At 50.0% G+C, this 26,714-nt stretch overlaps 1 protein-coding gene across 2 annotated transcripts in view; it reads left to right on the forward strand.

Moving 5' to 3' along the window:
- kif6 (kinesin family member 6) overlaps positions 1 to 26,714 on the forward strand; it is a 129,390-nt gene that overhangs the window by 78,871 nt on the left and 23,805 nt on the right. For both annotated transcript variants that reach the window (XR_005633145.1, XM_039749546.1), the window contains exons 14-15: positions 21,810 to 21,912; positions 24,610 to 24,665. Coding sequence is in view for 1 of the 2 variants with exons in the window: in XM_039749546.1 (XP_039605480.1) it covers positions 21,810 to 21,912; positions 24,610 to 24,665 (159 nt within the window). In the remaining variant the exon portion in view is untranslated. The remainder of the gene's footprint in view (positions 1 to 21,809; positions 21,913 to 24,609; positions 24,666 to 26,714) is intronic.

Below are 26,714 nucleotides of genomic sequence, written 5' to 3' on the forward strand. Positions count from 1 at the left end.
AGGAGTGGTTTCTGTATTTTCTAAATCATTTTGCCATTCCTGTAACGTGGCGCAGCATGAAAGGCACCACTGAATCTTTGTCACTTCACCCGCCCAAGCGCACACAAGAGAAATTTGTTGGGATTTATAAAGTGACTTGGGGTAGTCGTCACCATAGAAAGGCGCTATATTCTAGACGCTGGCTCTTTGACTGAGTCACTTCACACAAATACAGAAGTGTAGCAGCAAAGCGGCTCTTGATGGGCTTCACTGTGGAAAGGAGCTGTAAAGTGTAGCCCCCTATGAAAGGTGCTATATAAAGGGCAAGGGCTGCTAATTGTGTGCCACTGAATCTCTGTATGCCACTTCACCACCCAATGCACACACAATTGAAAGAGTTGTGATTTTGGGACGCTATTCTGTGTAGAAAGGCGCTATATTATATGTGAGGGTCACCGGTTTAGCCCCCCACCCCCCTCCACTGAGTCCTTGTAAAAACGTGGAAGAGACTGTGATGGAGTTCTCTATGGAAAGGCGCTATACAGTCATCTTCTGAACTGTGGGGGTCCATTGTGAAGTTGCTGAGGGGGGTCAGTCTTTAAACTTTTATATGGCGCCCTTCACTGTAGCTGTATTTTTCCAGAAGTCACTTTGGGTGCCCACATGTTACCCCGGCAATGAACCAACCCTGAACAGGGTGCCAGTCTGCTGGATGGCACAATAACAAATCAGTCACAGTGGGCACATCTACTGTCAACCAGGTGCCCAGTAAGCCACTTGTATGAAATGTGCCAGTCTAGTAAAGGCGCTATATAAGGAGACACTGACCTTCACAATGAATTCTTTTAGCGCCTCCCCGTTGGCGAGCTTTGTGCTGGCCCAGTAAAACAGCTGGAGATGGTGCCAGCAGTAGTAAGGCGCTATATATAAAGGCACACATTTGACAGTCGAGCTTCTCCCAGTAGCCTGCTTGCTTTCTCAGAGTCCGTCTATTGGCATCGAGCCCTTGCTGATTTTCCCTAAGATGGCATCCAATCCTGGATTGTCCATTTTCTTTTATTCTCTTAGCGTGTGTGCAGCGGCTAGCAATGCCACCTCATATATCCAGCATCCCAGGTTCAAATTGCTCACCTGGAGTTGGCGTGTTCTCCTCGGGTTTTCAGGTTTGGCCCCAGTGTGAGTGGACTGGCGCCCTCTGCAGGGCTGTTTCCTCCCTCGTACCCGGTGCTGACAGGTTAGGCTCCACCCACACACATACCTGAGATTGGCTAACTGAAACTGGGACAGGACCAGGAGACCCCGGGATGTCCTGAAGAAGTAGTGGGCACTACAGGGCAAGGCAGCCCCCCCACGATGGGCACTACCAACCTCCTGTGCCCGCAGCAGCCGAGACGCTGACATTTGCGTGCTATTTTTGTGTAAAATATGAGCAGAACACATCCGATCGCTTTGCCTTCCAACTGTCATTTTCTCATAAAAATGCTTGGAAATTCCCCGAGTGGCCGCACTTAATGACTCCCAGACGCACTGACCAGCTCTGCGCCATTTCATCTGCCTGCCAAGGCGCTCGATGTGAACGTGTTATTTAAGGAGCGCCACTAAATATAACTCTGTGTCTGCACTCGGAGTGCCGGCAGCAGGGACCCCGAGGACCGAGGAGGCCAGCCTGTCTCTGCTATAGCGCCTTTCACCGCGGTATCCATCCCATTATCTAGTGTCTGCTTGTTCTTTTGTTATGTGGTGCCCTCCATAGCGATTGCTTATATAGTACCTTTCACGTCTCTTTGTCTGTCTAACTTATTATATAGCGCCTTTCACAGGTTTGAGCCAACAGCCTCGCCGTCACTTCTCAGTGGGCAGCCCCTTCACTGCCTCTCTTTCCCTTATATAGCGCCTTTATCTTTGTGTCTGTCTGTTCATGTTGCTCTTGTACTGCAGAATGAAGGGGCACTGCCAGCGCTGACTGGCACCTCAGACTGCTCACCTTGTGTCGCCTTCTCCTTTGTTTGCTGTCCTTTGTGCTTCTTTCTGTCTTGCCCATGGCCTTTGTGATGTTGTAGGTGGGCAGCAGTGGCAGAAGCACATAGGTGTTGGACGGTGAGTCGGTGCAAGGTGATACATGATGCCCTCACTTCTCTCTAGTGCCCCCTGGTGGCTGTGCTTGTAGATTTTTTTTTCTTACATTTGGTGGTGGCACGGGCGCATGCCAGCTCTGGTATTCATTCTAGGGCACCTGCCAGCTTGACTTGGGCAGTCGCTTTGGGTTTGGATAGCCCTGCCCTGCCCTGCCCTGCCCAGCCTCCCACTAAATCGGTAGCCAAGCCGCTACGCCCTGAGCTGCTATTCCCGGAGCGGTGGCGTCATTCCACGGTGACGTCTTTGGCCTCCTCCTGCCTCTCATAAATTGTGGTTTGAAACTTCTTGATACGTCCACATTAGGTGGTGGCTGCCAGTCCGGTCATTTTAAGCCATTTGACTCCTCCTGGGCGCTATGGAGTGTGCCTCTGCCGGCTGTGCCCACCGCACTTGGCGCAAATCTTATGATTCCGATGCTCCAATTTCCCCTCCTGACCTGAAAGTGGAAGTTCAAGTTGGTGGCTTCAGTTTGATGAGATGGTGACATTTTGTGGCCATGTGACCCCCTACTGGCCAAGACACGGAACTGCAACACGTGAGACCGCTGACAGCAGGGTCGCCTCTAAGGTGTGCCAGTGCTTAATCCAGTGAGCGTCCATCCAATAATATTCAGAAGCCACAGGCTGGCAGGTCCTGCACGTGTCACTTCAGGATTTCATTACAGCTGTGCGCCGTCGAGTCCCACCATGGGGAACAGCAGAGTGTCGCCACCAGTGCCATTCATTGCGGTGGTCTGAGGAGGCTAGCAGCCATAGCAGTGACTCTTTGGTCCTCGACTTTTTATTCCGGTCCTTCAGCCGCGGCCCCCCAATGCTAATGTGATCCTCGGGAGAAACAGTGACCACTCCTGAAGACCCCCATGCCTCTGTGCTTGGAGAGCCTCACTTTGGGGGCTCAATGCTCTGACCCAAAGCTCTGGGGGGCTCAAATCTGTTACACCTCCAGTGTCACCCCAGCCAGGACGACATCCAGAGAAACTCCAAGCGGACCCCAGAAACTGCAGGTAGGCCTGAGCCCCCAATGCAAGTCTGAGGCCTGCACTGCCAAAGAGGCCCCATGTGAGAGGGGAACCGGAAAGACCCCTGGACCCCAAGGGCAAAGCTAAAATACCCTTTGTAAAGAAATGGTCAAAAAAAAAAAAAAACAAAGTAGCATCCAAAGTTTTAAAAATCCCAAGGATCCCAGAATTCAAAAAAAGACACCAAAGTATCGAGGGAGGCCCTTAATGCTGCAAAAGGACCACCAGAATAAGAAGAAAATGACCACTGAAACAAAAGCGACCACAGCAAAATGTTGTCATTGAGCTCTCTTAAATGGTGATGACGTCACGACACCACGTGACACCTATTGGCCAACCAAGATGGACACCAAAACAAAAGTGACCTCATCAAGATGGCGTCTTGAACCAAAACATGAACACCAAATCTTAATGAAAAATGCAAAGCCAGAAGGACCAAAACAGTCAAGGCCTGAAGACCACCAATGTCTGAAAAGGGGGGCCGAAGAACACAAGATGGAGCTGATGGCCCAGGAAGACGCCTTTCTATTGGCTGAAGGGTGGCCCCCAATGTTTTACGTGTGCCGCCATCTTAAATACCATCACGAGTTACAAGGTTGGGGTCACAAAACACCAAATGGCCAAACAAGCCACAACCAAGATGGCCCCCAATAAATAAAGTGACCTCATCAAATTTAATAGAAATGACAATAAAGTTTTGAAATACCCTACAAACAGAAAGAGTATTGGAAAGCAAATACAAAGATGAAATCTGCACGGCTTCAAAGCATTCGGCTTCACACCTATCACTTCAAAGAGACTTGTGGGTCTGAGGGGCATCAGAGTGCCCGCTGGCAAGGGTCAGCCATGAATGAACCAAGACAGTCGACGGACACGTCCAACATGAGGAACGTGGGAAGTGACGTCCCACGTGACACAGCAGGCAAGGACATGCTTCATCACGGCAACAAGGTGCCCACCCTGGAGTGCCAAGTAAGGTGTTACTGGAGTCGCATTGCCCCCCGTTGTGTCACCTGCTCAGTGGCTGGGATTGTTTGGACAGATGAAGGCAAACTGCAGGTGGTTAGCTGACTGAGTGGCAGGAAACTTGTAAACTAAATCAAAAGAATTCTAATCTAATTGGCATCAACACTGTGCCCAACGTTTACGCTGGCATCTTAGAAATACCAAGGAGGGCAGCAGCAGAGCCTCCGCTTATAGGCTCTAAAATTTCCTGTCATTCTCAAAGCCACGTTGGGGTCCACAGTGGTGACCTGGCTGTGATGTGTCCACACTTGAAGATGTGGCCGTGGCGGGCAGTCATCTGTGGTCACAACTGAAGGACATCTGGCCATCAAAATGTCAACTTTATGGTTTATATAATATAGCGCCTTTCAGCAGTAATGCCCATCCATTAGTGCTTTACTTCTCCCCACCTTTCTCTGTTGATTTTTCTGGCAGGTTAAATGACACAACTCAGGCCAGAGGATCCCACGTTTAAGTGTTTGGGGGTCAGACTGTCGTCTTTCTGGTTGTATATAGCGCCTTTCCATGGTAATGCCTGTCCCCAAGTGTTTTATATTTACAGTTCGCCTGTGCCCATTTTCATGAAGGTTAAACGACTCCCTCAGGCTGGAGGTCTCACTTTATGCCTTGAAGGGCTTTCTGGTTGTATATAGCGCCTTTGCGTGGTAAGGCCTGTCGCTCAGAGCTGAACAGTTACAGTGCACTTGTCCCCATTTCTCTTTATTGATTTTCCACACAGGTGAAGTGATTCATTCGGGGTCGCAGTTAAAGCCCATCACTGCATCAAGCTGACAATAGTGCGGTATTATATAGCGCCTTTCCATGGAGAACACCATCCTGAGGCACTTTGAGGACGAGTGTGAATTCCGGCAGCCTCACTGATCCATTCAGGCAGGAGGTCCCACTCTACGGCCCTTGAAGAGCATGCTGTCAGCTACGTGGTGTTATATAGCGCCTTTCCTTAGCACTGCCTATCGCTAAGTGCTTTAGAGTTCTTCACTACTCGTTCCCATCTTTCCCCGCTGGCTTCCCTGACAGGTTAAGTGACTCATTTAGGGTCACAATTAAGTCCATCTGAGACTAAACTGTCACCTTTCTAGTCGTATATAGCGCCTTTCTGTTGGAATTCCTCTCCTTAAATGCTCTATTGCTGCAGCACAGCTGGTCCCATCTTTACCTGACGGGTTGAACGACTCGCTCATGATGGTGGTCTCACTTTAGGTCTGGTTGTTTAAGTTGATTTTTTTTTATAGTGCCTTTCCTTAGCAATGCCTGTCCCTAAGTGCTTTATAGCCACAGCACACTCGTTCCCATCTTTTCCTATTGGTTTCACTGACAGGTTAAGTGACTCATTCAAGGTGACAATTTAAGTCTGTCTCGGTCATCAAAATGACAAGTTTGTAGCTTTATATAGCGCCTTTAAATAGCAATGCCTGCCCCTTTATAGTTACAGCACATTTGTTTGCATCTCTCCACATTGGTTGTCACGGTAGGCTAAGTGACATTTTTACTGTCACAGTACAAGTCTATCTGCCAGTCAAGCTATCGACCTTGTGACCTTATATAGCGCCTTTCCAGCAGTAAAAGGCACCCCAACGCGCTTTACAGATAGAAGACACTTGTTTCCATATATTCCTAACTTTTGTTTCGAGGGTCTCTCTGGCCATCACCACCTCCAGTGGCCACTTATTGGGTGACCTGCTGTCCCGTTATGATTATGGATGTGTGGATTGACAAGCGAGTGCCGCCTGCAGTGCCACCCAGAGGATGACTCACACAGTTCACCCAAAAAAATGGAAATAACACGAGCCGACCCGAGCCCACCAGGTGTTCTGTCAAGAAGGTTGAGGTGCTCGTCTTGACCCGTGGATCCCACCGATGACGCCGTGTGTTTGGAGGGCTTCAATGTCACATGACTTTCTACTTTCTGGATTTTTTTTTCCCTGCTTCATCCCTCGTAGGGTTAATTCAAGTGGTTGGCGAGGCCTTCCATTTTCATGTGGAGAGTCGGTAGAAGCGGCCCGCCCTGCCCAGCCCAGCTGTCCACCCACCACCCCCGTAATAAAATGTGGCCATCTCACCGCAGGCTCTATTTCGGCTCAGATATTTCATCCCTCGTAAATGAGGGCGGTGAGGCGTTGATGGCAGACAGCTGGCAACATCTGGAAACACGCCGTCTGTCGACAGCCATGATGGATTTGTGGACCTTCCGGGCAAAGCGAAGTGTTGGCGTAAGACACTGGCGCTGCACTGCGGCCCTTAAAGCGAGGATAAACAGACGGCCCCCGCAACACCCGCCAACCGCGCCATCTCAAGGGCGGCCAGGCCTGTGAAGCTGCCACATTGGGTCCTTCATAGAGATGCGAGGCTGCAGTTTGGCCATCTGAGCATATGCCAATGGAGGAGGAGGAAGAGGAGCAGGAGATGGACAATCTGGGGCGCCAGTCAGGGTTAGCGTTAGGGGCCCGATCAGAGTGACACTGACAGTGGGCTTTGAACCGAGGGGGGGCCGGGCACAGCGCAAGTGGATTAGCAGCTTTTAGGGAGGTGTAAACAGCATGCTATATAGCGCCTTTCCATGGTGAACACACTCTGTAAAGAGAGTACAGGAGGTGTGAACCCTGGCAGTGTAAGTGACTCAATCGGCCCTGGGGGTCCCACTTGAGGTCGGGGTTCAAGTACTCGCCTTTATGCTTTTATATAGCGACTTTCAGTAGGGATGTCCAACCACTATTGGTGTGTTGCTGCACTACACTTGTCCTTGTCCCCGTGTCTAGCAGCCTAAGGGTCTCGTGCAGGCAGGAGGTCTGACTTACTGTCACCATTATGGTTTTATAGACCACCTTTCTATAAATCCCCCCGGCTTTATAGCTGCACTGCGCTCGTCCCATGAGGCAGGAGGTCCCGTGTGTTTCAGGGTGGAATCAAACTTTCAACTTTATGGTTCTATGTAGCGACTTTGCTGTGTCGTGCCAGCTACATTACGTTTGTCTCCATGTGTCTCACTCTGGCAGCAGGTGACACATTAATTGCAGTTTTATATAGTGCCTTTCCAAGGTGCCTTCTGGCTTCTTCCAGTTTTTCACCCATGAAACATGGCATCACCGCATGCGCTGCTACCACCCACATATGAATAGTCCTCGGGCGCCTGCTGTGCCACCTGGTGCCACTACGCTACCGAGCTTGGGAGAGACACCTGAGATACTCGGATGAAAAGATTCTGACGTCACATTAGAGGGCCCACCGTGGAGTGGCCAGCCGAGGGTGGGAGGTCAGTAGGCCGAGGTGTCCAGGACTCTGACCGGCTGTGACTGTGGACCTCCCCAGAGCCGACTGAGCTTTTCCTCTGTTAATAGAGTGACACTACGAGGGTCCAGTCATGGTGACCAGTGTCACACTGCTTTGTGTCACCGCGTCTTTAAGCAGATCCCTGTGGGCTTTGTGGTGAGTCATTGGTAACGTCTGTGTGCACTTGGGACAGCACTCTGAGCGTGCGCCTAGTGAGGGGCGCTATATAAAGCGAATTGGAATAGAAGTGGGCTTGGTTATGCTAAAATGGGAGTGGCTTCATATTAAACACTGGGTGTGATTTAAAATGAATTAGGAAGGTGACTGGCACATTGGTGGGTGTGGTTTTGAGTTTACTAATGGGTGTGGCTTAAGATACTTTAATACACTCGCCATTAAACAAATGAAGGGGTGTAACTTTAAAGTCATTAACGGGCAGAGCTGGAATGAAAATGAATACTATATGAATGGGTGTGGTTTTATACAATGTGGGGGGGTGTGGTTTCGTATTTATAAAAAATTGTGCTTCTAACTGCATAAGAGTGTGATGTGTAAACACTAGTGGGTGTGACTTCAAATACATAAAAACACTAATTTTAACAAAAAGAATGGGTGCGGCTTTTAAACAATTGTGGTGTGGTTTTAAAGTGGTAGTGGGTGTGGCTTCATATACAATAAAGATTGTGATTGTTAACGACATAAATGGGTGTGGCTTTTAAACAATCGTGTGTGGCTTACAGAAGGTAATGGGCGTGGCTTCATATACACAAGTGATTGCCATTTTAGTTACATGAATGGGTGTGGCTTTTAAAAAATAATGGATCTTTTGTGACTGTGGTGTCCCAAAACGCACTTCCAGTAACGTCCACTAGAGGGGTGAAACTGTCAAAACCTGGCTAGTAATGGAGCAAACACAGGATCTTCAGAAACTAGAAGATTTGTTCTTCACAAAACCGTATTCCAAAAGCAATGGAGCTCCGTGGAGCACAAAGGCAACATGGAATTGCTGAGACACAAAGCAATCCAAAGCAAACAAGTCCCAATACGGCGAATCGGCGAGAAACGGAGCAAAGACCCACAAACTCGCCAATAAACTCCCCAGCACCTGTGAAATGGACTGCCAGAAACTGTGGGAGACCCCCTAACGGGTAGCGAAGATTAAAGACAAGAACACAATGCACATAATCAAGAAAAGTGACGTTAAATAAATGAACAAAAGACACCAAACGAGACTTTGAGCCCGCGCTGGCTGACGTGTGGCAGGGTGTAGTGGGCGTGGCTTTACTTGAGGTAAAGGGTGTGGCTTCATATACATTAAAATGTAATTGGGATCAAATGAATAATAATGGGCGTGGCATTTTATGAGGTAATGGACGTGGCTTCATACATGTTAACATGGCCATTGGAGCTACATGAATGGGTGTGGCTTTTAAACATTACTGGGTGTAGCCTTACTTAATATAAAGGGTGTGTCTTCATTAGAATGTTCATGTACATCAATGGGTGAATTTTAAATGACAGTGGGTGTGGGTTTACCTGAAGTCATGGGCGTGGCATTTTTAAAATTGTAATTTTTAACTCCATAAATGGGTGTGACTTTAAAAAAGTAGTGGATGTCAATGTCACATTTTATTTACATAGCACATTTAAAACAACATAGGAATGCTGTGGCCAAAGTGCTTTACAATAATAATGAAGCTTTAGATGAGGTGATGGGCGTGGCTCCATCTAAATTGCAAATCCGTGTCTTTAACTTTATGAATGGGCGTGGCATTACATGAGGTAATGGGTGTGGCTTCATCTACATTATAAACTTTGATTTTAACTTCAGAAATGGGTGTGGCATCACATACATAAAAAATACATGATTTAACTACATGGGTGGGCGTGGCTTTTCATGAGGTAATGGGCGTGTCTTCATTCACATTTAAAGGCTTATTTCTACAAGAATGGGTGTGGCTTCTAAACACGAGTGGGTGTGGCTGTATGTGGGTGGTGGGCGTGGTTTTGGCGACTCTTTGCGGTCTGTTTGCAGTAATGAGGACAAGTTGAGACCTGATTGTGTGTTGGGGGGCAGAATGAGTGCACTAATGTAATGGAAGCCCCCCTTCTGCCACTCTGACCTCGTCACTGTCTGACCAGCCCTCCATTACTCTTTTAGATCCACAGGGCTCAAGCAGTTGCTGGCAGCCTGGACCAGCAGAGCTCCTCACACATCATCCGTCCAAACCTACGGCCGCCATTTAACCTGAACTGCGTGCCTTTGGTAGGAAAGCTGAAAGAAGCGTCTTGTAGACGGCAGGAGAACACGGCGACCCCATAGAGCTCTGGAGCGGCCTGACCACGGTGCTGCCCTGCCCTCAGTCGTGGTGGTCCGCCATGTCAGGTCACTCAAGCTGGGTGGGCTCCTTCCATTCCTTTCTGCTCCCCTGACTTAAAGGAGCGGGGCTATGGATGGAGGGTCACCGGCCTACTTGTCCTTCGTGCGATGGGGGGGCACCGGCGTGCGCTGCCCGAGTCATCTACTTTTTAATTTTTTTTGAACTCTGTTTTCAGTTGAGTATCTTTGTCATTTCCTAGAATTGTTTGCCTGGCGCTGCTTCTCGCTTCACGTTGCTGTCACGCCATTTGCCGTGCGAGCCTCCAGAAGCCTTTTCACGGCGTCACCTCGTGGGTGAGACGCTAATTCGGCCTCCCAGGACCCGTTTGAAGATCAGCACCACGACGGGCCGCCTGCGCCTTTGTGTCGGCTCCTCGGCGGGCATTTCTGTTGTTTGTTTGCGCATGTGTGTTTGTTTAGAACCAGATGTTCCCCCAGATGTGCCGCCGACCACAGTGCCGTAGTCAATCAGCGGGCACTGAGAGGCACAGAGCTGGGCACGCGTGGCGAGAGCGGGCCTCCATCACGGAGCAGCACTTCAGCGTCCACCTCGCGGCGTCATGCCAGCCTGGGCATCCTTGGGCATTTGGGGTCGTATGGGGTTCACGGGTTCAGAAGTTTCTTTTTCTTCCTTCATCCTTCTTCAGCGTTCGTGTTCCATTTTTGGGTTAGGAATTCCTGAGATGCCATTTTGTTGCTAGGCCACGCCACCTGGAAAGGGTGCCACATGATATCGCGGGCATGAGGCTGTTCAAGCTGGCATCTCAGGAGTCTGTTTGTCCTCAGACCCATCATGGGGGGTCCTGTGCCATCTACTGAATCTCACCGACGACTCGGGGTCAGCGATTTGGTTTAGCCGGACTTCTGGTCCACCTCGCCAGGTTCAAAGCCAAAGACCCGTCCAGCAGTGGGTCCCCTCAGACCCAGGACCCTCCTTTTGTGGTTTATGCTTCATGTCTTCTCCTTTCACTTTCCCGTTTCCGTTTATTTGCTCAGCAGACGCTTTTATCCAAAGCGACTTACAAAGCAGGTCAACACGATCGAGTAAACATCAGTTTGGGGAACAAGTGTGACAGGACAGGGTGACAAACGTGATCGTCACAACATTCAGGTGAGTTACGCGTCCTCGGGTAGTTCATTCCGCCAGCCAGGTGGTACACATGAGAAGAGCCTGGACTGAGGTTTGATGACACGCCGAGGTGGGTGAGAAGAAGCAGAGGACCTCACAGGTGCCCCCCATATGCAGAGGTGCTGACCACGGATCTGAACTAAACATGGACTGCCACAGGGCGCCAGCGGAGTGACCTGAAAAGAGGAGTGGCATGTGCCCACCTCAGCTGGTTCACCACCGATACGCGGCTGCCTTCTGAATCATCCGCCGTGGTCTGTGCCGGACCGGGACTCGAGTTGCACGCTCCATTCCAGGAGGTCACTGCAGAGCGGCCAGTGGAGGACAGCTGGTCACCAGTCACCACCCCAAGGTTGTGTCCCAGCTTGGTGGCCTTTAGTGACAAGGAGCCAAGCTGAATGGGGATGATGGGTGAGCTGAGATGCCAAGAAGGGCCTTACTTGCCAGGCTGAGTTGGAGATGCCAAGGTGTGACAAACGACTGGCACACCTGAGTATCACCACAGTGGCACTGATAAGAGACACCACGGAATCAGCTGATGGGGCCTTGTGAGGAGGTGTACTGGGAGAAGAGGAGGGCAGAGGACTCGGCACTGAGCCCTGTGCTTACCTGGTGCCCCTTGGCACCTCTCCTCACCAGCACACATGGTAGGATCTGCCCAAGTGGTAGGACTCAGACCACCGCAGTGATGCCAGGGTCAGCGAGAGTGGCGCGAAGGATCTGCTGGTTGACCTTTTCAAAGGCAGAGAGGAGAGGTCTAGCAGGCAGGGCACAGATGGCACCTTGGTATCTCTAGCCTGCCCTTAATGTGTCACCAGTGGGGAGCAGAGCCGTCTCACAAAGACTTGTGGGCATCGAAACAAAGGGCCAGCACATGGAGTCCAGCACATGGAGTCCAGCACATGGAGTCCAGCAGGAACCTTGAGAAGCTTTAAGGAGGATCTGTGATGAGATGGGGTCGTGTCTGATGACTGAGGGTCTGCAGGACCCCTGCAGGTCACACTTGTCTAAGCAGAGTGTCCCTTGATTTCTATTGTGACATAACCTGACTCTTCTGCACGTTGCCCCGATGATGTGTCAACACGGACCCCGCGGTGCTTTTCAGGGGTCTCTTCTTGTAGCTCAGCGTCTCCCGTCTTGCACGTGTGACTGACTTTTCACTTTGCTACCTTGTGCTTCAGTGTCCAGCCAGCTTGGACGCTCATCCACTCAGAAAGGGAGCGAGGCGCAGAACGGACCCCCGAGGGTCTCCACTGATGACCCCGATTCCTGTGATTCAGGAGTGGACCAGCAGATGTGGAGAGATGCATGCCGAGTTTCCTTGTTAGCAGAGATGAACCCTCAAAGTCTCAGGTGGGCACATTGGGGGGCTGCTCTGGGGTCAGCTTTACAGAAGACAAGCGAGAGGAGGCCACTCCGGCCACGCGGCTAAGAGCTAAGAAGAAGAGTGTCCCGTATCATGCAGGACAAGTCCATGCCCAAATTCAGAAGCCGTAATAAATTAAGGAAAACTCCGAGGTGGAGAATAAGGAGATAAAAAAAGGAAAAAAAAAACATTTCAGGACCAACTGTGGGGCGCGTGATGTCGACGGTTAAAAACGGGGATTGGAAAGAGAAAAGGCATTTGGAGAGAAATATCGAGGGAAAGGCGAGGAAGAGGAGGAGGAGGAGGCAGTGAAATGGCCAAAGCGCTGGACTGGGCGAACGCCAAAGAGATCTGAAAGGGCAGCGATGACCAGAAAGTGACAAATCACCAGGACTCTCTCATCACTGAATACTCGAGGAGGTCCGCAGGTGCAGATGGAGACCCCCTGCTGTTGCCTCCCGTCTGGGTAATCGGCCAGGATGCCTCTTCTCCTGCTACAACATATACAGGGTGGCCCACGAAGAAGTAGCCCGCCTCCCTGGCGAAGAAAGGCGCCCCTCCATAAAGAAAGAACTTGAAATGCGCAAATCTTTAGTGACTCTTTCCAGAAAGTGCTGAAAATGAGTGGAATACGTCGCTCAGCTCGTACGCACACGTCTGCACTACGTCTACACAGCTTTCGTGGTCAGTCGGCGCGCCACTCTGGCAGGAAGGCGGGCTACTTTTTCGTGGGCCACCCTGTAGAAACTAAATGAGCAGTCTGTGTGTCCGACTAGTTGGGGCATCCCAAACACTCGCACTGCTTTTATAAATCCCATCGTAAATGGCACATAACAGAGAGGTATGCATTGCAGTTTTCATTCTAACAGATGGCGCATCACAAACATTTGCAGTACTTCAATTTTCTACTACAAATGTTTGTGACGCCCCATCAGCTGGAGTGACATTTCATTACTACATGCGTTACCAAATACATTCCAACAGATGGTTCCTTGCAAACTTGAATTCTGAGATCTACTTTGATTGGGTAGATTTCAGTCCATTTCAGAAGGGCAGCACAACTGGTGTCTGTGTATCTGTGTGTTCATCTAGTGGCTATGTGTCTGTCATTCCAACAGATGGCACACCAGACGCATTAGCACTGCTGTTACAAATCCCATACCAAATGGCATATAAGAGAAACATATGCATTGCATGTGTCATTCCAACAGATGGCGCACAACAAACATTTGTACTAGTGCATTTTATCACTACAAACGCTTGTGCTGCACCGTCCGTTTGGGTGACAAATGCATTGCGTTGTATTACTACATGCACTACAACACCCACTCCACTAGATGGCGCACTTCAAGCATTAACTCTGAATGTGCTGAGGTGTACGTCGCTTACTTGGATTTCATCTCATCCTAGACGGATAGCACAGCCGATAGAAAGGAATCGACAAAGAAAAAGAAAGAAAAAAAACAAAATCAATTAGCCAAGGAACCCCAGCTGGCCTGCTTTGGCCTTCAATGTCCCCAGAAATCTCATAAGACAACCTTAGGCTTGATAAAACAGTCCTTGAAACAAATCTTTATAAATCAGATTGGTTATCGAAAGCAAGAAAAATAAAAAACTCAAAAGAGCCGAAAAGGGAGACAAGGGGCGTGTCGTGGAAGGACAATACGTGAAATCAACAACGAGGCCAAGGCAAATCAAGGAAGGCTTAAGGAAACGCGGGACCCACAAGACCCCCGTAGACTTCAGCGCTCCGTTTAAGCCAGAGGGGAGTCTCCAGTGGCAGAATAAGAAGATGAAATCGGAGCGCAGTGTGATACGAACTCCATGAACGTCAATGAAGGATCAGCTCTCGGCTTCAGAGTACAGAGACAGGGGGCGGGCCTTCAGCAGTGACGTCAGAGTGGCCCCGCCCCCGGGGCACCACCCACAAAGCACAAGGCGCATGCGGGAACATAATAAAAGTAAATCTCAATCAAATAATAACCAGAGGCAGTGTGTCGTTCTACATAAAAGAAAACCAAATAAAAACATGAAATCCCCAGAAACCCACTGAAGCCAACGGCTAGAATCCTGGCCGAATCCCAATGATTTGTGGAAGAAGACAATTAGAGTCAAGTATTACATGTAGGAAGCAGAAAGAAACATAATGAGAAGTCCAAAACTAGAAAGTACCCCTTATGAGTCGTGGTGGACTGGTGAGGGTCAACATCCAGACAGTGGACAGAAGCAACCAAGAAGGTTAGGGTTATTATATAGCGCCCCTCATGGCACCGGTGGTTTTGCTTAATCTTTATAACTCACTGGTGAAGTCTCACCTGCAGCGCCATCTGCTGTTCCAGTGTCAGAATTACCAGAAAGACAAAGCAGCTGAAGAGGAAGTCCAGAGAAGAGCAACTGGGCTGATTCAGGACCATGGAGAGCAACTGTGGAGGAGCTGCACAGAATGGAGACGTGAAGGACGTTTTTAAAATGATGAGGGAAAATGAAAGAGTGGACGCAGGCTGAGACTTATTTGTGTGGCAAGTCCTTATAATTAAGATTTATAACACACCAGTGAAGCCTCAACTGGAGTACAGGGTGTAGTCTGGGTGTCCATTTTACAAAAAAGACATAGTGGCACTACAGAGGGTCCAGAGGGGAGCCATTGGGCTGATTTAGGACCACAGAGAGTGAGCAATGAGGAGAGGCTCAATTAAAATGAAGTGGTGACCTGACAGAAGTGTTTAAAAATGGTGAAGCGGATCTCAGCTGTCACTTATTAATGCTGCCAGTGATCATCCGTCAGCTCTCTGTGAAGGTCTGGTGAGTCCTCATCTGCAGCTCGGGTGTCCAAATTTAAAAAAAGACACAGCAGCACAAGAGAAAGTCCAGAGGAGGACAACACGGCTGATTCAGGACCATGGAGAGCTCATGAGGAAGAACGACTGAAGGGGTTAAGCCTTTGAGGTGACATGACTGAACTTTTTACAAATGTAAAGAAAATGAGCGTAGTGGATCATAATTGTTAGACAAAACAGACATAACAGCACCAGACAAAGTCCAAAGGAGAGGCTGAGTTAGGACCATGGAGAGCAACTGAGGAGGAACAACTGAAGGAGCTGAACCGTTAAAGCATGACATGATGAAGTGGGCTGAAGTGTTGAATCGCATGTCGTGTGTGGTGTTTTGACACCCAATGCACACCCAACCTACCTGGAAAGGGGTCTCTCTTTGAATTGTCCTTCCCAAGATTTCTTCCATTTTGTTTCCCTTTAAGCGTTTTTTTTTTTTTTACCTTGTCTTCTTGGAGAGTCAAGGCTGGGGGGCTCACAAAAGACCTGGCCTGTTAAAGCCCATTGCAGCATTCATTGTGTGATTTTGAGCTACGCAAAAATCAATCGTATTGTGATGAAGGAGCCTAATAGGATGTTAGGTTATATAGCGCCACTGATGTTCAGGTCAACAGCGAGCCCACTGCAGCTCCATAACATACTGGGGAGGACTCGCCTGCTATGCTGTTTGCAGATTTGGGTCTCCATATTAAAAAAAAAAAAAAAACATAAAGAGGAGGCCAACAGGGCTGATTCAGGACCTTGGAGAGCAAAAACTGAAGGGAATGGACCAAACTAAGAAGAACTCGTGATGGAGGTGTTTTACTCTGACGTGAGGGTTTATAGCGCCCTGATGGGTGAACTACAAGTCATTGGAGGTTACATTTAAATCTGTTTAACACAAAAGCGAGGCCTCACCTGCAGTACTGCCTTCAGTTTTGGTGTCCATATTAAAAAATAAGACAAAGCAACACCAGGGGAAGTCCTGAGGTGAGTATCGGGGCTGATTCAGGACCATGGAGAGCAACTGTGGAGGAAGGACTGACACAGCAGAGCCGTTAAAGCAAATGGCGATTCAAAGGTGACACGAGGCAGTGGGATGAAGTGGGATGTTAGGTTGTATAGCGCCCTGATTGTTGGAGTACAAATTTAAGGGAGGTCCTCCTCCAGCTCCATATCACACTAGTGCTGTTTGCATCTTTGGGTCTCCATATTACAAAAAAAGACATAACAGCACAAGAGACGGACAGCAGGGCTGATTCAGGACCATGGAGAACAAAAACTGAAGGGAATGGACCAAACTAAGAAGAACTCGTGATGGAGGTGTTTTACTCTGACGTGAGGGTTTATAGCACCCTGATGGGTGAACTACATGCTGTGTAACACACCAGTGAGGACTCGCCAGTAGCACTGTGTGTAGTTTTCGTCGCCATATTTTAAAAAAGACAAAGTAGCACCAGAGAAAGGCCAGAGGAGAGCAAGGAGGCTAATTAAGGACCTTGGAGAGCAACTGAGCGATGAACCTTTAGAGTAAATGGAGAAGTAGAGGGGACCTGACAGAAGTGGGCTGATTAAGAAGCTCAGTAGATTCTTCCTTTACATGTTGTCCCCGATGTGTGGAGTAGAATTTCACAGAAATTATTGAACAGTGAATCCTGTGCATCGAGGACACCAGTAGAAGTTAAGGAGGACGTACATCATTTGGGACTGAATCCAGAAAGGACTTGACACGTCTCCTCACCGGCACACAGGGTGGGATCTGCCCAAGTGGTGGGACTCAGGCCACCTGAAGGCAGTCCCAGTGATGCCAGGATCAGAGATGGTGGCAAGGCGGACCTGGAGGATGAGCACAGATGACATGTTGGTATCTCTAGCCTGCCATAGTGTGTCCTGCGCAGTGTGGAGATGTGGAGTTGAAGCAGAAACCACAACGGCCTTTAGGAAGGATCAGGGTGAGACATGGAGACAGCGGGCTAAACAAACAGGTCTGATGGGCTGAGTGGTCTCCTGTCACTTGTCACATAGCCCCGTAACTCACTTGTGAGCCTTCATCTGCACTACTGTACTCGGAGTTCATCCAGCATCTCCCCCAGTGGCTGGGGTTCAAAGTCCTGTTTCAGGTCTGTTGGGTCTAATTTGATGTCATGTGTTTGTACGAATGTCTCTCTTATTTATTAAGGACGTGTTTTCTTTTGTGTTTATTGTCCTAGGTTATGTCCCTTGCGTTTTGTGGCTGGTCCCCACGGGGCGTGGCCACCTGCCAATCCCATTTATGGGCGGGCCTTCCACAGTGACTGGCGGTTCATTGTAAATGTGCCGTTTCCCGTGTTTCTTGTGCTGCTGCTTGGGATTTCCCCGGTTTTTAACCCTGTGCTCTGTTTTTGGATTCTGTACTGGGACTTTGGTTACTGAGATTGACCCTTGCACTTCAGCCTCTTGTTAAAATAAACCCTTTTATTTTTATAACACATTTTTCTGGTCCTTTCTGGTATCTACTCAGGGTTTGATGGTACTTCACCCCCTAGAGGGAAGTCATGAAAGTGCATGGGGAGCCTTGATGCTTCTGGGACTCCCCCATTCACATCAACTGTGTGCAGGTTTGGGTCTCCATTTTACAAAAAAGACAAAGCAGCGCCAGAGGAAGTCCCGAGAAGAGCAGCGAGGCTGATTCAGCACCATGGAGAGCAACTGAGGAAGAACGACTGAAAGGGCCGAGTCTTTGAGGTGATGTGACAGACGAGTAGTAAAGGAAATGAACTCACAGCCGTTAGTAAAGAAGACAGAAGTGCAGCACAGCAGAAGGGCCAGAGGCGGACCACCAGGCTGGTCCAGAACCTGAGGGAGCGAACAAGGACCATGGACGGCAATCAAGAAGGAAAGGACTGAAGAGGACAGGAGCCATCAAGCAGGCATGTGTGGAGGTTATACATCAGTCCCATCATCTCCTCCAGACGCTTGTGACGTCGGGCTGTGCGTTGGGGACCCTTGCCCGGTCGGGAAGCCATAATGGAAGGACAGCATGGAAGGAGGCATAACCTGGCCGGGACGGGCCGATCGCTATCCCACTCAAAGGGAAAGATTAGTGGATGAAATGGGGGAGGTTGTGTTTCAAGAGCAGGATCCCCCCCCGGTATGACAGATGGCAGTGCTCTGCTGGTGTGGACCCCACAGTGGTCCATGGAAGTCCTGAGGGACAACCCTGTCGGGGTCCTTGGGTGCCAACAGAGGGTGCTGTAGGGAGGAGGACTCCTTTCTTCTGCACCAGAAGTCCTCCTGGGTCTGACAGAAGAGCGGGTCCGAGTCTGGAGGGAGAAGGCGGAGCTCACCTGGAGCAGGACGAAGAGGAGGAAGAGGAGGGCTGATACTGGGGAAAGTTGTGGAGTGGACTGTACAAAAGGGACTTTGTAAAATCGGAATGTCTGCGTGTTACCCGTGACTGCTTTGTTGTGGTGTGTCTTTGTTTTTGCCACAATGGCGCCCCTGTTTGTCACATCAAGGGCCTGTGCCACATCGGTACAGCGGTCAGTGGGCACTCTGCAGACCCCTCATGCTGTTTTTATGCTGATGTTTTGCTATTTATGTTTTTTTCTTAAATGTAATTACAGGTCTTCTGTCAGGAAAAAAATGTTTGTTTTCCGGGGGTCAACATAAGGGGGCTAAGGGGGCTACGGGCAGAATTCACACAGATGTTGTCCTGCACGCAAAGGGCAGCAGACGGATGGAAAGAGTGACCGAGTAGCACTTTGGGGGTCCGTCAAATCCCCACTTTTTTATGAATGATGTTGTGATTTCTATCACAATTATCTTTAGAGGTCGTGTTTTTTATTTAGTATCGCCTTGTCAGCCATTTTGAGTCTTTATGTTGATTTCTCGTATTCTGTATGTTAAGTCAGTAGGGGCCGCCATCCCATGACTGATGGGAGTGGAAATGGAAAGCATTGCGTCCGACACGAAGGGTTAAACCATCAGACTGGGAAATGAGCCAAACTGGAGAGTGGTCACTCAGGGCAAGTCAGAAATGAGCCGATTTCCTGTGCCTTACAGAGTCACGGCCTTAATGACATCATAAGCCACGCCCCTTCCAAATCCCACCCTCAATGCGAGACCACCACAAACACAAAGTGGCGCGGGGCTGAGCCCACCGAGGAGGTGGTAATAATCACGATGAAGGATCCACAGGGTGACCCTCAGACGTTCACTCCCCTGGGGGGGCTTCAGGCTGGCACTGCGTTCCTGGGTCCTCTGCTTCGGCCCAGGGTTTCTGATTTTGGTCCCTTGAATCGTATTTTGCTCGCTGCTCTTGATCTTCTCGTTTTGTTTTCATAAGGTTCCCCTCTCCCACTTTGAGACTGGCAGGCTGGGGGCCTTTTTTGTGAGTGCAGGCCACAGGCCTGGTGTTTGAGCTTCAGGGTTAGGCCTACTCTGTGCTTTGAGGCCCACTTGGAGGTCTTTAAAATGGAAGTGGCGTTGGTCTGAGCTCATAGCCGGGTTATTCAGTGGTGGCAGACCCCCTTGCTCTTCATCTCTACTTGCATTGATGGCTCGTTTGGTGAAGCTGCCTTCTCCGTAGGGTCTGGGTGTCTGGAGGGCACCATGAACCATCTGCTTGTGAATTCACTCAAGATGAATGAGGGAACTGGTGGGTACATGTCATGCTGGGCTGGCACCCCTTTGAAGGGGATGGCACGCTCATTCTTCTGCCTTTCTGTGGTTTTGTGCCAATCACTTGGTCCACTGAGGCCCATCTGCCTACGTGCTGTGGTGCCAGTGCAGTTGGAGTGACGGCTTGGCACTTGACTTGTTCCTCTCCATCCTCTCAGCAGAGTGACAATGCGGTCACAGTCCAGCCAGCATCCAGGGTCCTGCGGCCAGCTGTTGATGCCGTGTGCGGCCCCCGCTGACTGTTTGTGTCTCCTCACGACTGATGGCTTTGGGTTTCTGTCACGTCTCTCGTATTCGCCTCATTATGAATGAAGAGACGGGCGCTGGGCTGCTCTTGAAAGAAAACTCCATCAGCTTGTGCACACATGGCGACCAAGGCTGCCAGCCCACTCCGCCTGCCCACATCTTGGGATTAGCGAGTGCTTCCCAGCCTCTTGTTGTCCGCCCTGGCCCATTCAGTCCTCATCCTGAATGTGTGGTCTTCAGATGAGACGACGAGGGGAATGACTCAAGATGGGGTCCGGCAACGAGCAGCACTGCTGTGTGGACCACCATGAAGCAGCAAGCAGAGTTGTCGTGCAGCCATTAGCCAGGTGGGCAAAGCCGTGTAACGAAGCTGCAGAACACACCAAGTCCAGTAGCCTGTGTGCAATCACCACGGCGACGCCTTAGGGAGGACAGACAGGCGGGGCCGTAACCCTGGAGACGCTGGGTGGAGCCTGAGAGGACCTGCTAACAGCATGAAGGGGGCAACACATCGAGGCCCCAAGGGGTCTAAGTTTGTGGTGAGAGGGTCACCCTGATGGAATTCCTCTGCAGAGACAGATGGTGCCATGACCGAGGACATGCTTAGGGGTAGGGGTGAGGGTGGCAGTGCCTGATGCAAGATGAAGATGCCCAGCAGTGGTCTCCTGTAACTTCATTGGCCAAATTGGGTTGTTTTGTTACCCCAAAGTCTCGAGTTCAAGTTCCACTGCTGCAGTCTCAGGGGCGACAAACAGCTGTGGAGGGCATTTCACCCGGAGCAGAAACAAAAGGGGCTGTAATGTGGCAACGTAAGAAAAGCCCCCCCAGCATGAGAGAAGCCCAATGCATTACATGTTCAGTAGAACTTCAGTGGACTCCCTATACTGGATATGAAGGACCCGATGAACCTGTGCACTCTGTAGGTCTTATACGGTATATAGTGCCTTTCATGTCTGCATATCTCTTATTATATAGCGCCTTTCACTCTCTATCTATTCATTATATAGTGCCTTTCACTATCTATCTGTCTGCCTGTCTAATTGTTCATTATATAGCGCCTTTCATATCAATCTGATAATGAAGACCGCTATTTCAAGGCCAGGCAGCCGTACCCTCTAATGACGGTGGGGGCGTCTGGTGAGGTCCTCCTCCTGATGAGCTCATGTGAGTAAGAACTTCACTGGACTCTCCTTTTGAGGAGCCCTCGACTGGGGGTGTGGCCATGACTTCCTGAACTTGCTTAGGGGAGGAGCCAACACAGTGAGGCTGCGAAGGCAGGAGGTCTGATTGGCTCATCTTTTCACTCCATATGCTGAGGGACACCAGGTTTGAGTGCCAGTGAGAGGGGGGACAGAGAAACGTCACCCTGAAGAGACAAACGGTGCCGAGCTAGAGGTGAGCCCGCTGAAGGGGCTGAGAGAGTGAGTGAGAGCATAGGGAGACCCCCTTACAGCCAGAGGCCTGATTGGCCACTTAGTCTGGATGGTGTCTTCTTTGGGTGCAGGACCCACTGTTGCCAGTGAGGGTGGGTTTGTGGGGGTCCTTATTTTCACAAGTGTAATTCCTTACTTGCTTGTGAACACCTTGGTGTGCGGGGCATCACCCTGAAGGGAGAGAGTAGTGGAGACTGAGAGGGGGCCTGGGTGGTCTCATGGCAGGAGTCTGATTGGTCATTTGGGCTGGAGAAGATTAGCCTCATTGGCTGAAAGGGGCTCTAAGTTGTCCATCTGGGTGGGTCACTGAGGGGGTCCTTGGTCAAAGACTCCCCACTAACTGTCTTCTCTCCACAGGTGCAGCTCTGTCTCTGGGGCGGCAGGAGGCCTTTGAAATTTTTGCGAGAGACCACGTGGACAGCATCACCTTTGAAGACAACAAGGCCATCTTGAGACTCAGGTGTGACACTCGATGGGGTGCTGGAGTGGGGGACCTGCAGATACTCGGTGACCATTGGGACACCCTGATATATAACGGATGTCTGTTTTTTATGGTGCTACTGTTGAACATGAGAGCCTCCTAAGTGCAGTAGAAATGAGAGGCCCACCCTTCTTGGGCTGGAGGGGCTCCTCCTTTACCACAGCTGGATAAGCTGGGGTTTATGGATTTTGAAGGTGAAATGCAAAGGAGTGGGGGGAACTGCTCGATTTTCATTGGTGACATTTGGGGGCTGGTCTGGGGTCACTCGGGTGGGGGGGGAGTCAAGTGCAGTGAGAAAGTGTGAGATGAGAGAGTCTGCTGTGGTGGTCCCAGGTTTACCATATGCAGACATGAAATGAAGAGGGGGCGGGACCTAGGTGACGATTCATCATTGACAAGTGGGCGGGACCATGAGTGATTAGTGACAGGTGACGAAGGGGCGGGTCCATAAGTGACTACTCACCATTGACAAGAGGGCAGGTCTCACTGAGTGATCAGTGACTATTGATCAAGAGGCGGGGCCATAAGGGATTACTTGCCTTTGATGAGTGGGCAGGGAGGGCCCTGAGTGAACAGTCACTAATGATGAAGATGCAGGTCAGTGGCTGAGGGGGCGGGTCTTACCGAGTGACTACTCACCACTGATGCAGGGGGGTGGGGCCATGAGTGACATGAGGGTGGGCTTTACTGAGGGATTACACACCATTGATTCAGGGCGGGTCTCTCAAGGTTTATTTCTCATTGGAGACAAGTGGGTGGGAGTCTGAGTAATTTCTTGGTCTCAACGAGGGGGTGGGTACCCCCAAATGATTTGTCATTATTGATGAAGGGGGTTGATCAATGACTGATTGGTTACTTTTAATGAGGCGGCAGGTCTCTCTGAGTGACTACTCACCATTGACAAGGGGGTGGGGCCATGAGTGATTGCTCACTGATAATGAAGGGGCGGGGCCATGCGCGATTAGTCACCATTGACAAAGCGTTTGTCTCCCAGTGTTGATTTGTCACGGTAACAAGTAGGTGGGGCTCTGAGTAACTTTCCCCCATTGGCGATGGGGTGGGTCACCCTTGAATTGATGAAGGGGCAGTTCAGTGATTGATTTGTCACTCCTAATGAGGGGGCGTGTCTTAGCGAGTGATTGCTCACTGGTGACAGCAGACTATCACACTGGTGTGTCTGGCGTCACAGAAGCTCTGAGCGCAATGGCGGCCAGCAGCACATCCAGGGTGGGGAATGCACAGAGAACTGCGGCCGATGAAACATAAAGAGTAGAAGTCGTCTCACTCCAGAAAACCGCAGCCCAAAATCGGGAATGAGAAAGGCAAACCAGCTGAGGCGCGAGCCATGCTGAGTGGCATCTCCAGCTACGTGGCACCTTTCATTATGAAGTCGAGACGCTGCCACATGTGGGGGCCCGCAAACTGTAAGGTCACCTGGGTGTGTGTGAGGTGACACCCCCCCCAATGAAATCTGAAGTGATAGGGACCACCACTGCCATCTGTCAAGGCCTGCCAGCTCTGTAGGGGGTGCTATACAGCCTCATAGGTAGGGAGGTCCTCGTGCCCTCCAGAGCTGAAGATGGCACTAAGTTTGGCATTAGTCTGGCGGGTACCCAGCCCACATTCCCCGAAACAAACCCTTTGTTCTGGTGGGGTGGCAGGCTGTGCCCATCCTTTTGTGTATCTTGTCAGAGTCAAGCTGAAGTGAGGGGAGTGTGCCAGGTGCCCCCCCCATGATAGATAGATATGTAAGGCGCTATATAATTGATGGACAGATTGATACTTTATTAATCCCAAGGAGAAATTCACACACTCAGCAGCAGCATACTGATATAAAACACAATATTAAATTAAAGAGTGAGAACAATGCAGGTATAACAGACAATAACTTTAATGTATAATGTTAGCGTTTACCCCCCGAGTCGCATAGTGTGGGGTCTCCTCAGTCTGTCGCTGAAGCTGCTCCTCTGTCTGGAGATGATCCTCTTCAGTTGATTCTCCATGATTGGCAGCAGTCTGCTCAGTGCCCGTCGCTCTGCCACGGTTGTCAGACTGTCCAGCTCCGTGCCTTCCTCACCAGTTTGTCCCTCTTCTTTATGCTGCCACCCCAGCACACCACCGTGTAGAAGATGGCGCTCACCACAACCGTCTGGTAGAACATCTGCAGCGTCTTATTGCAGATGTTGAAGGACGCCAGCCTTCTAATGAAGTCTAGTCGGCTCTGACCTCTCAGTCTTGGCAGTCCAGTCCAGTTGATCATCCAGCTGCACTCCTGCTATATAGCTCCTTTCATTTCACGTGTGAGTGTGGGACTGACACATCCACGTCTGCGTGTCCTGAGGGGACCCCCGCTGGAAGAACAACCCACACAGGCAGTTGTGAAGACAAAGGGCCGCTTCTTCACACTCGGCGGAGCGTTGCCGTTTCCTGTGTCTGTCCTTTTGATCCGAGGATGACTGGAGCGGCTCCTCCCGTCTGCAGCCTGCTCCAGCTCCCCTCGGCACGCACTCGAGCGCACGGTGCCAGCCTCACCGCCTACACTGACAGGGGATGTCGATGAGGTCGCTCCAGGGGTATGGCACACGTTTGGGCAGAGGAGCAGCTCCTCCTCCTCCCGCTCCTTTTTTTTTTTGGTTTTCCTGCACTGATTTCTTCTTCCCTTTTCTTCCTCACCAGGATTGCTGAAGCCAAATCCTTAGGAGAAAACCTGAAGACGGCGAGAAGTCGGATCAGTGAGTATACCGAGTGAGCCGAGGGTGGGCCTGCCACCTTGTGCCGTTACTCCTGTTTGTCCAAGGTGACTTACAGACCCAATGATATGCGTCCGGTATGTCCGAGGTGGGGGAGTACACACCTGGTGAGTGCCATCCAAGGGCCCAAAACCCACCTTAATGTACCAAGAAGTGGTCACCAAGCCCAAACTGAGGCAGAATCCAAGGAGGGATGATTACAGGGTGAAACTTGCAAGCATCTTAACAATTCAAAGTGGAGTCCCCTATTGGCCGCAGCATTGGACCGACACACAGAAAGCTGGCAGTCCACAATTGCCAGTGACTTCACCCACAGAGACCTATAAAGCGTATTGGCAAGGCACTATAAACACTAAAATAGTAATGGCATCAGTCACATTGTGTTATCCACGTGTGACGCTAGCAGCGAGTCTCACGCTGTACACGTACAGAAGTTGGCAAACATTATAGACATATACGTCATATGGAAAGGTGCCATATAAACTCATAGCCAAGACCGGGCATGGCAAGACCCTCACTGGCACCCATGGCTGGCTGAAAGCCCACATCAGGGTTATCAGTCAGCCTTTACTTTATATAGCGTCCTTCAATGAAGCATTCATAAACAAAATAATCGGGGACACAAACTGTGCCAGTGCCATGTGTTTGGTTTTAGTGGCACCAGGGAGGCAAACCATAAAATGCTATGTGGTGTTTAGACTCTCAAGCAGACCCCCACGAGGTAAAGGAGATAAAACCAATCGGGACCACTCTGGCTTCAGGGGAGCAGATTGAGAGCGCCTGCCTGGCTGACTAGCACCTCAAGAGCGCCAATGCAACAACAAGCAAATCAGTGCCAACCCACTCACAAATCAAGAGCTAATGTGATTAGTCCAATGGGATGCCCACTAGCGGGAGATCATTTTGGGGGTGAGCACCCACGGATGTCACTTGCAGTGTCCCCCCATCAGCCTCTTTGTGCCCCTGGAGAATTCCCTTGCATGCCTATGGTGTGGCGCCACCTGGTGGAAGTACTGTAGCCTCACATCGCTGTGGGTCTCTTTATGCCATGGCCTGTTGTTGGGCTCTCCCCAGTTCTCTGCCTCCTTTTTTGCTGCTGGGAACCCATTACAGTGTATGTTTGAACAGAGCGCCCCCCTGAGGATGCAGCATAACAACACAGCCACCCAGTGGAACGTCACGGTCACTACAGCGTTGTGATGCCCCCTAGCGATGTCAGTGGGTTTGACTGGATACCCACTTCTCTCATATTTGATTCTACTGTCCTCTCCACATTAAGCTCCTTGACCTTTTCATGGACTTTGGTTTTTGCTGTCTTGCTCACCTTGTGATGGCAGTGAAAGGCGCTATAAAATGGGTTGACTGAATTCCCAGTGGCGTTGTATTTTGTTGTTTTCTCCATCTGACGTTAAGCTTCTGATCCTTTAAATGGACTTTTATTTCCCTATTTTACTTGCATCGTGGTGGCAGTGAAAGGCGCTATAAAGTGGACTGATGGTGACCCTGTATGTCATTGTATTGTCGTGACGATTTTCAGCTTATAATCCTTTAAATGGCCTTTTATTTCCGTTTTATTGCTTGCCTTGTGACGGTACTGAAAGGCGCTATACTATATAATGCAATGATTGAATTGCCAGTGTCCTCGTATTTTATTGAATTGTCAATTTGTCTCCAAATCCTTTACATGGACATTTTATTCCTGGTTTGGTTTGCTTCCCTTTTGATGCCAGTGAAATGCGCTATAAAGTGTCATTCTATTGTCTTGTCGATTTTCACCTTACAGTCCTTTAAACTGACTTTTATTTCCGTTTTATTGCTTACTTTGTGACGGCAGTGAAAGGCGCTATAAACTGCATTGACTGAATTCCTGGTGGTCTCGTAGTTTGTTGTACATTCCTGTAGGCTCCAAATCCTCAAAATGGACTTTGATTCCGTTTTTTGATTACCCTGTGATGCCAGTGAAAGGCGCTATAAAACAGATCGACCAGACCCCAGTTGCCTCGTATTTTATCGTAATGTCCGGCGGGCTCC

The sequence above is a fragment of the Polypterus senegalus genome, chromosome 3 (assembly GCF_016835505.1).
Source record: "Polypterus senegalus isolate Bchr_013 chromosome 3, ASM1683550v1, whole genome shotgun sequence".
Classification (NCBI taxonomy): Eukaryota; Metazoa; Chordata; class Cladistia; order Polypteriformes; family Polypteridae; genus Polypterus; species Polypterus senegalus.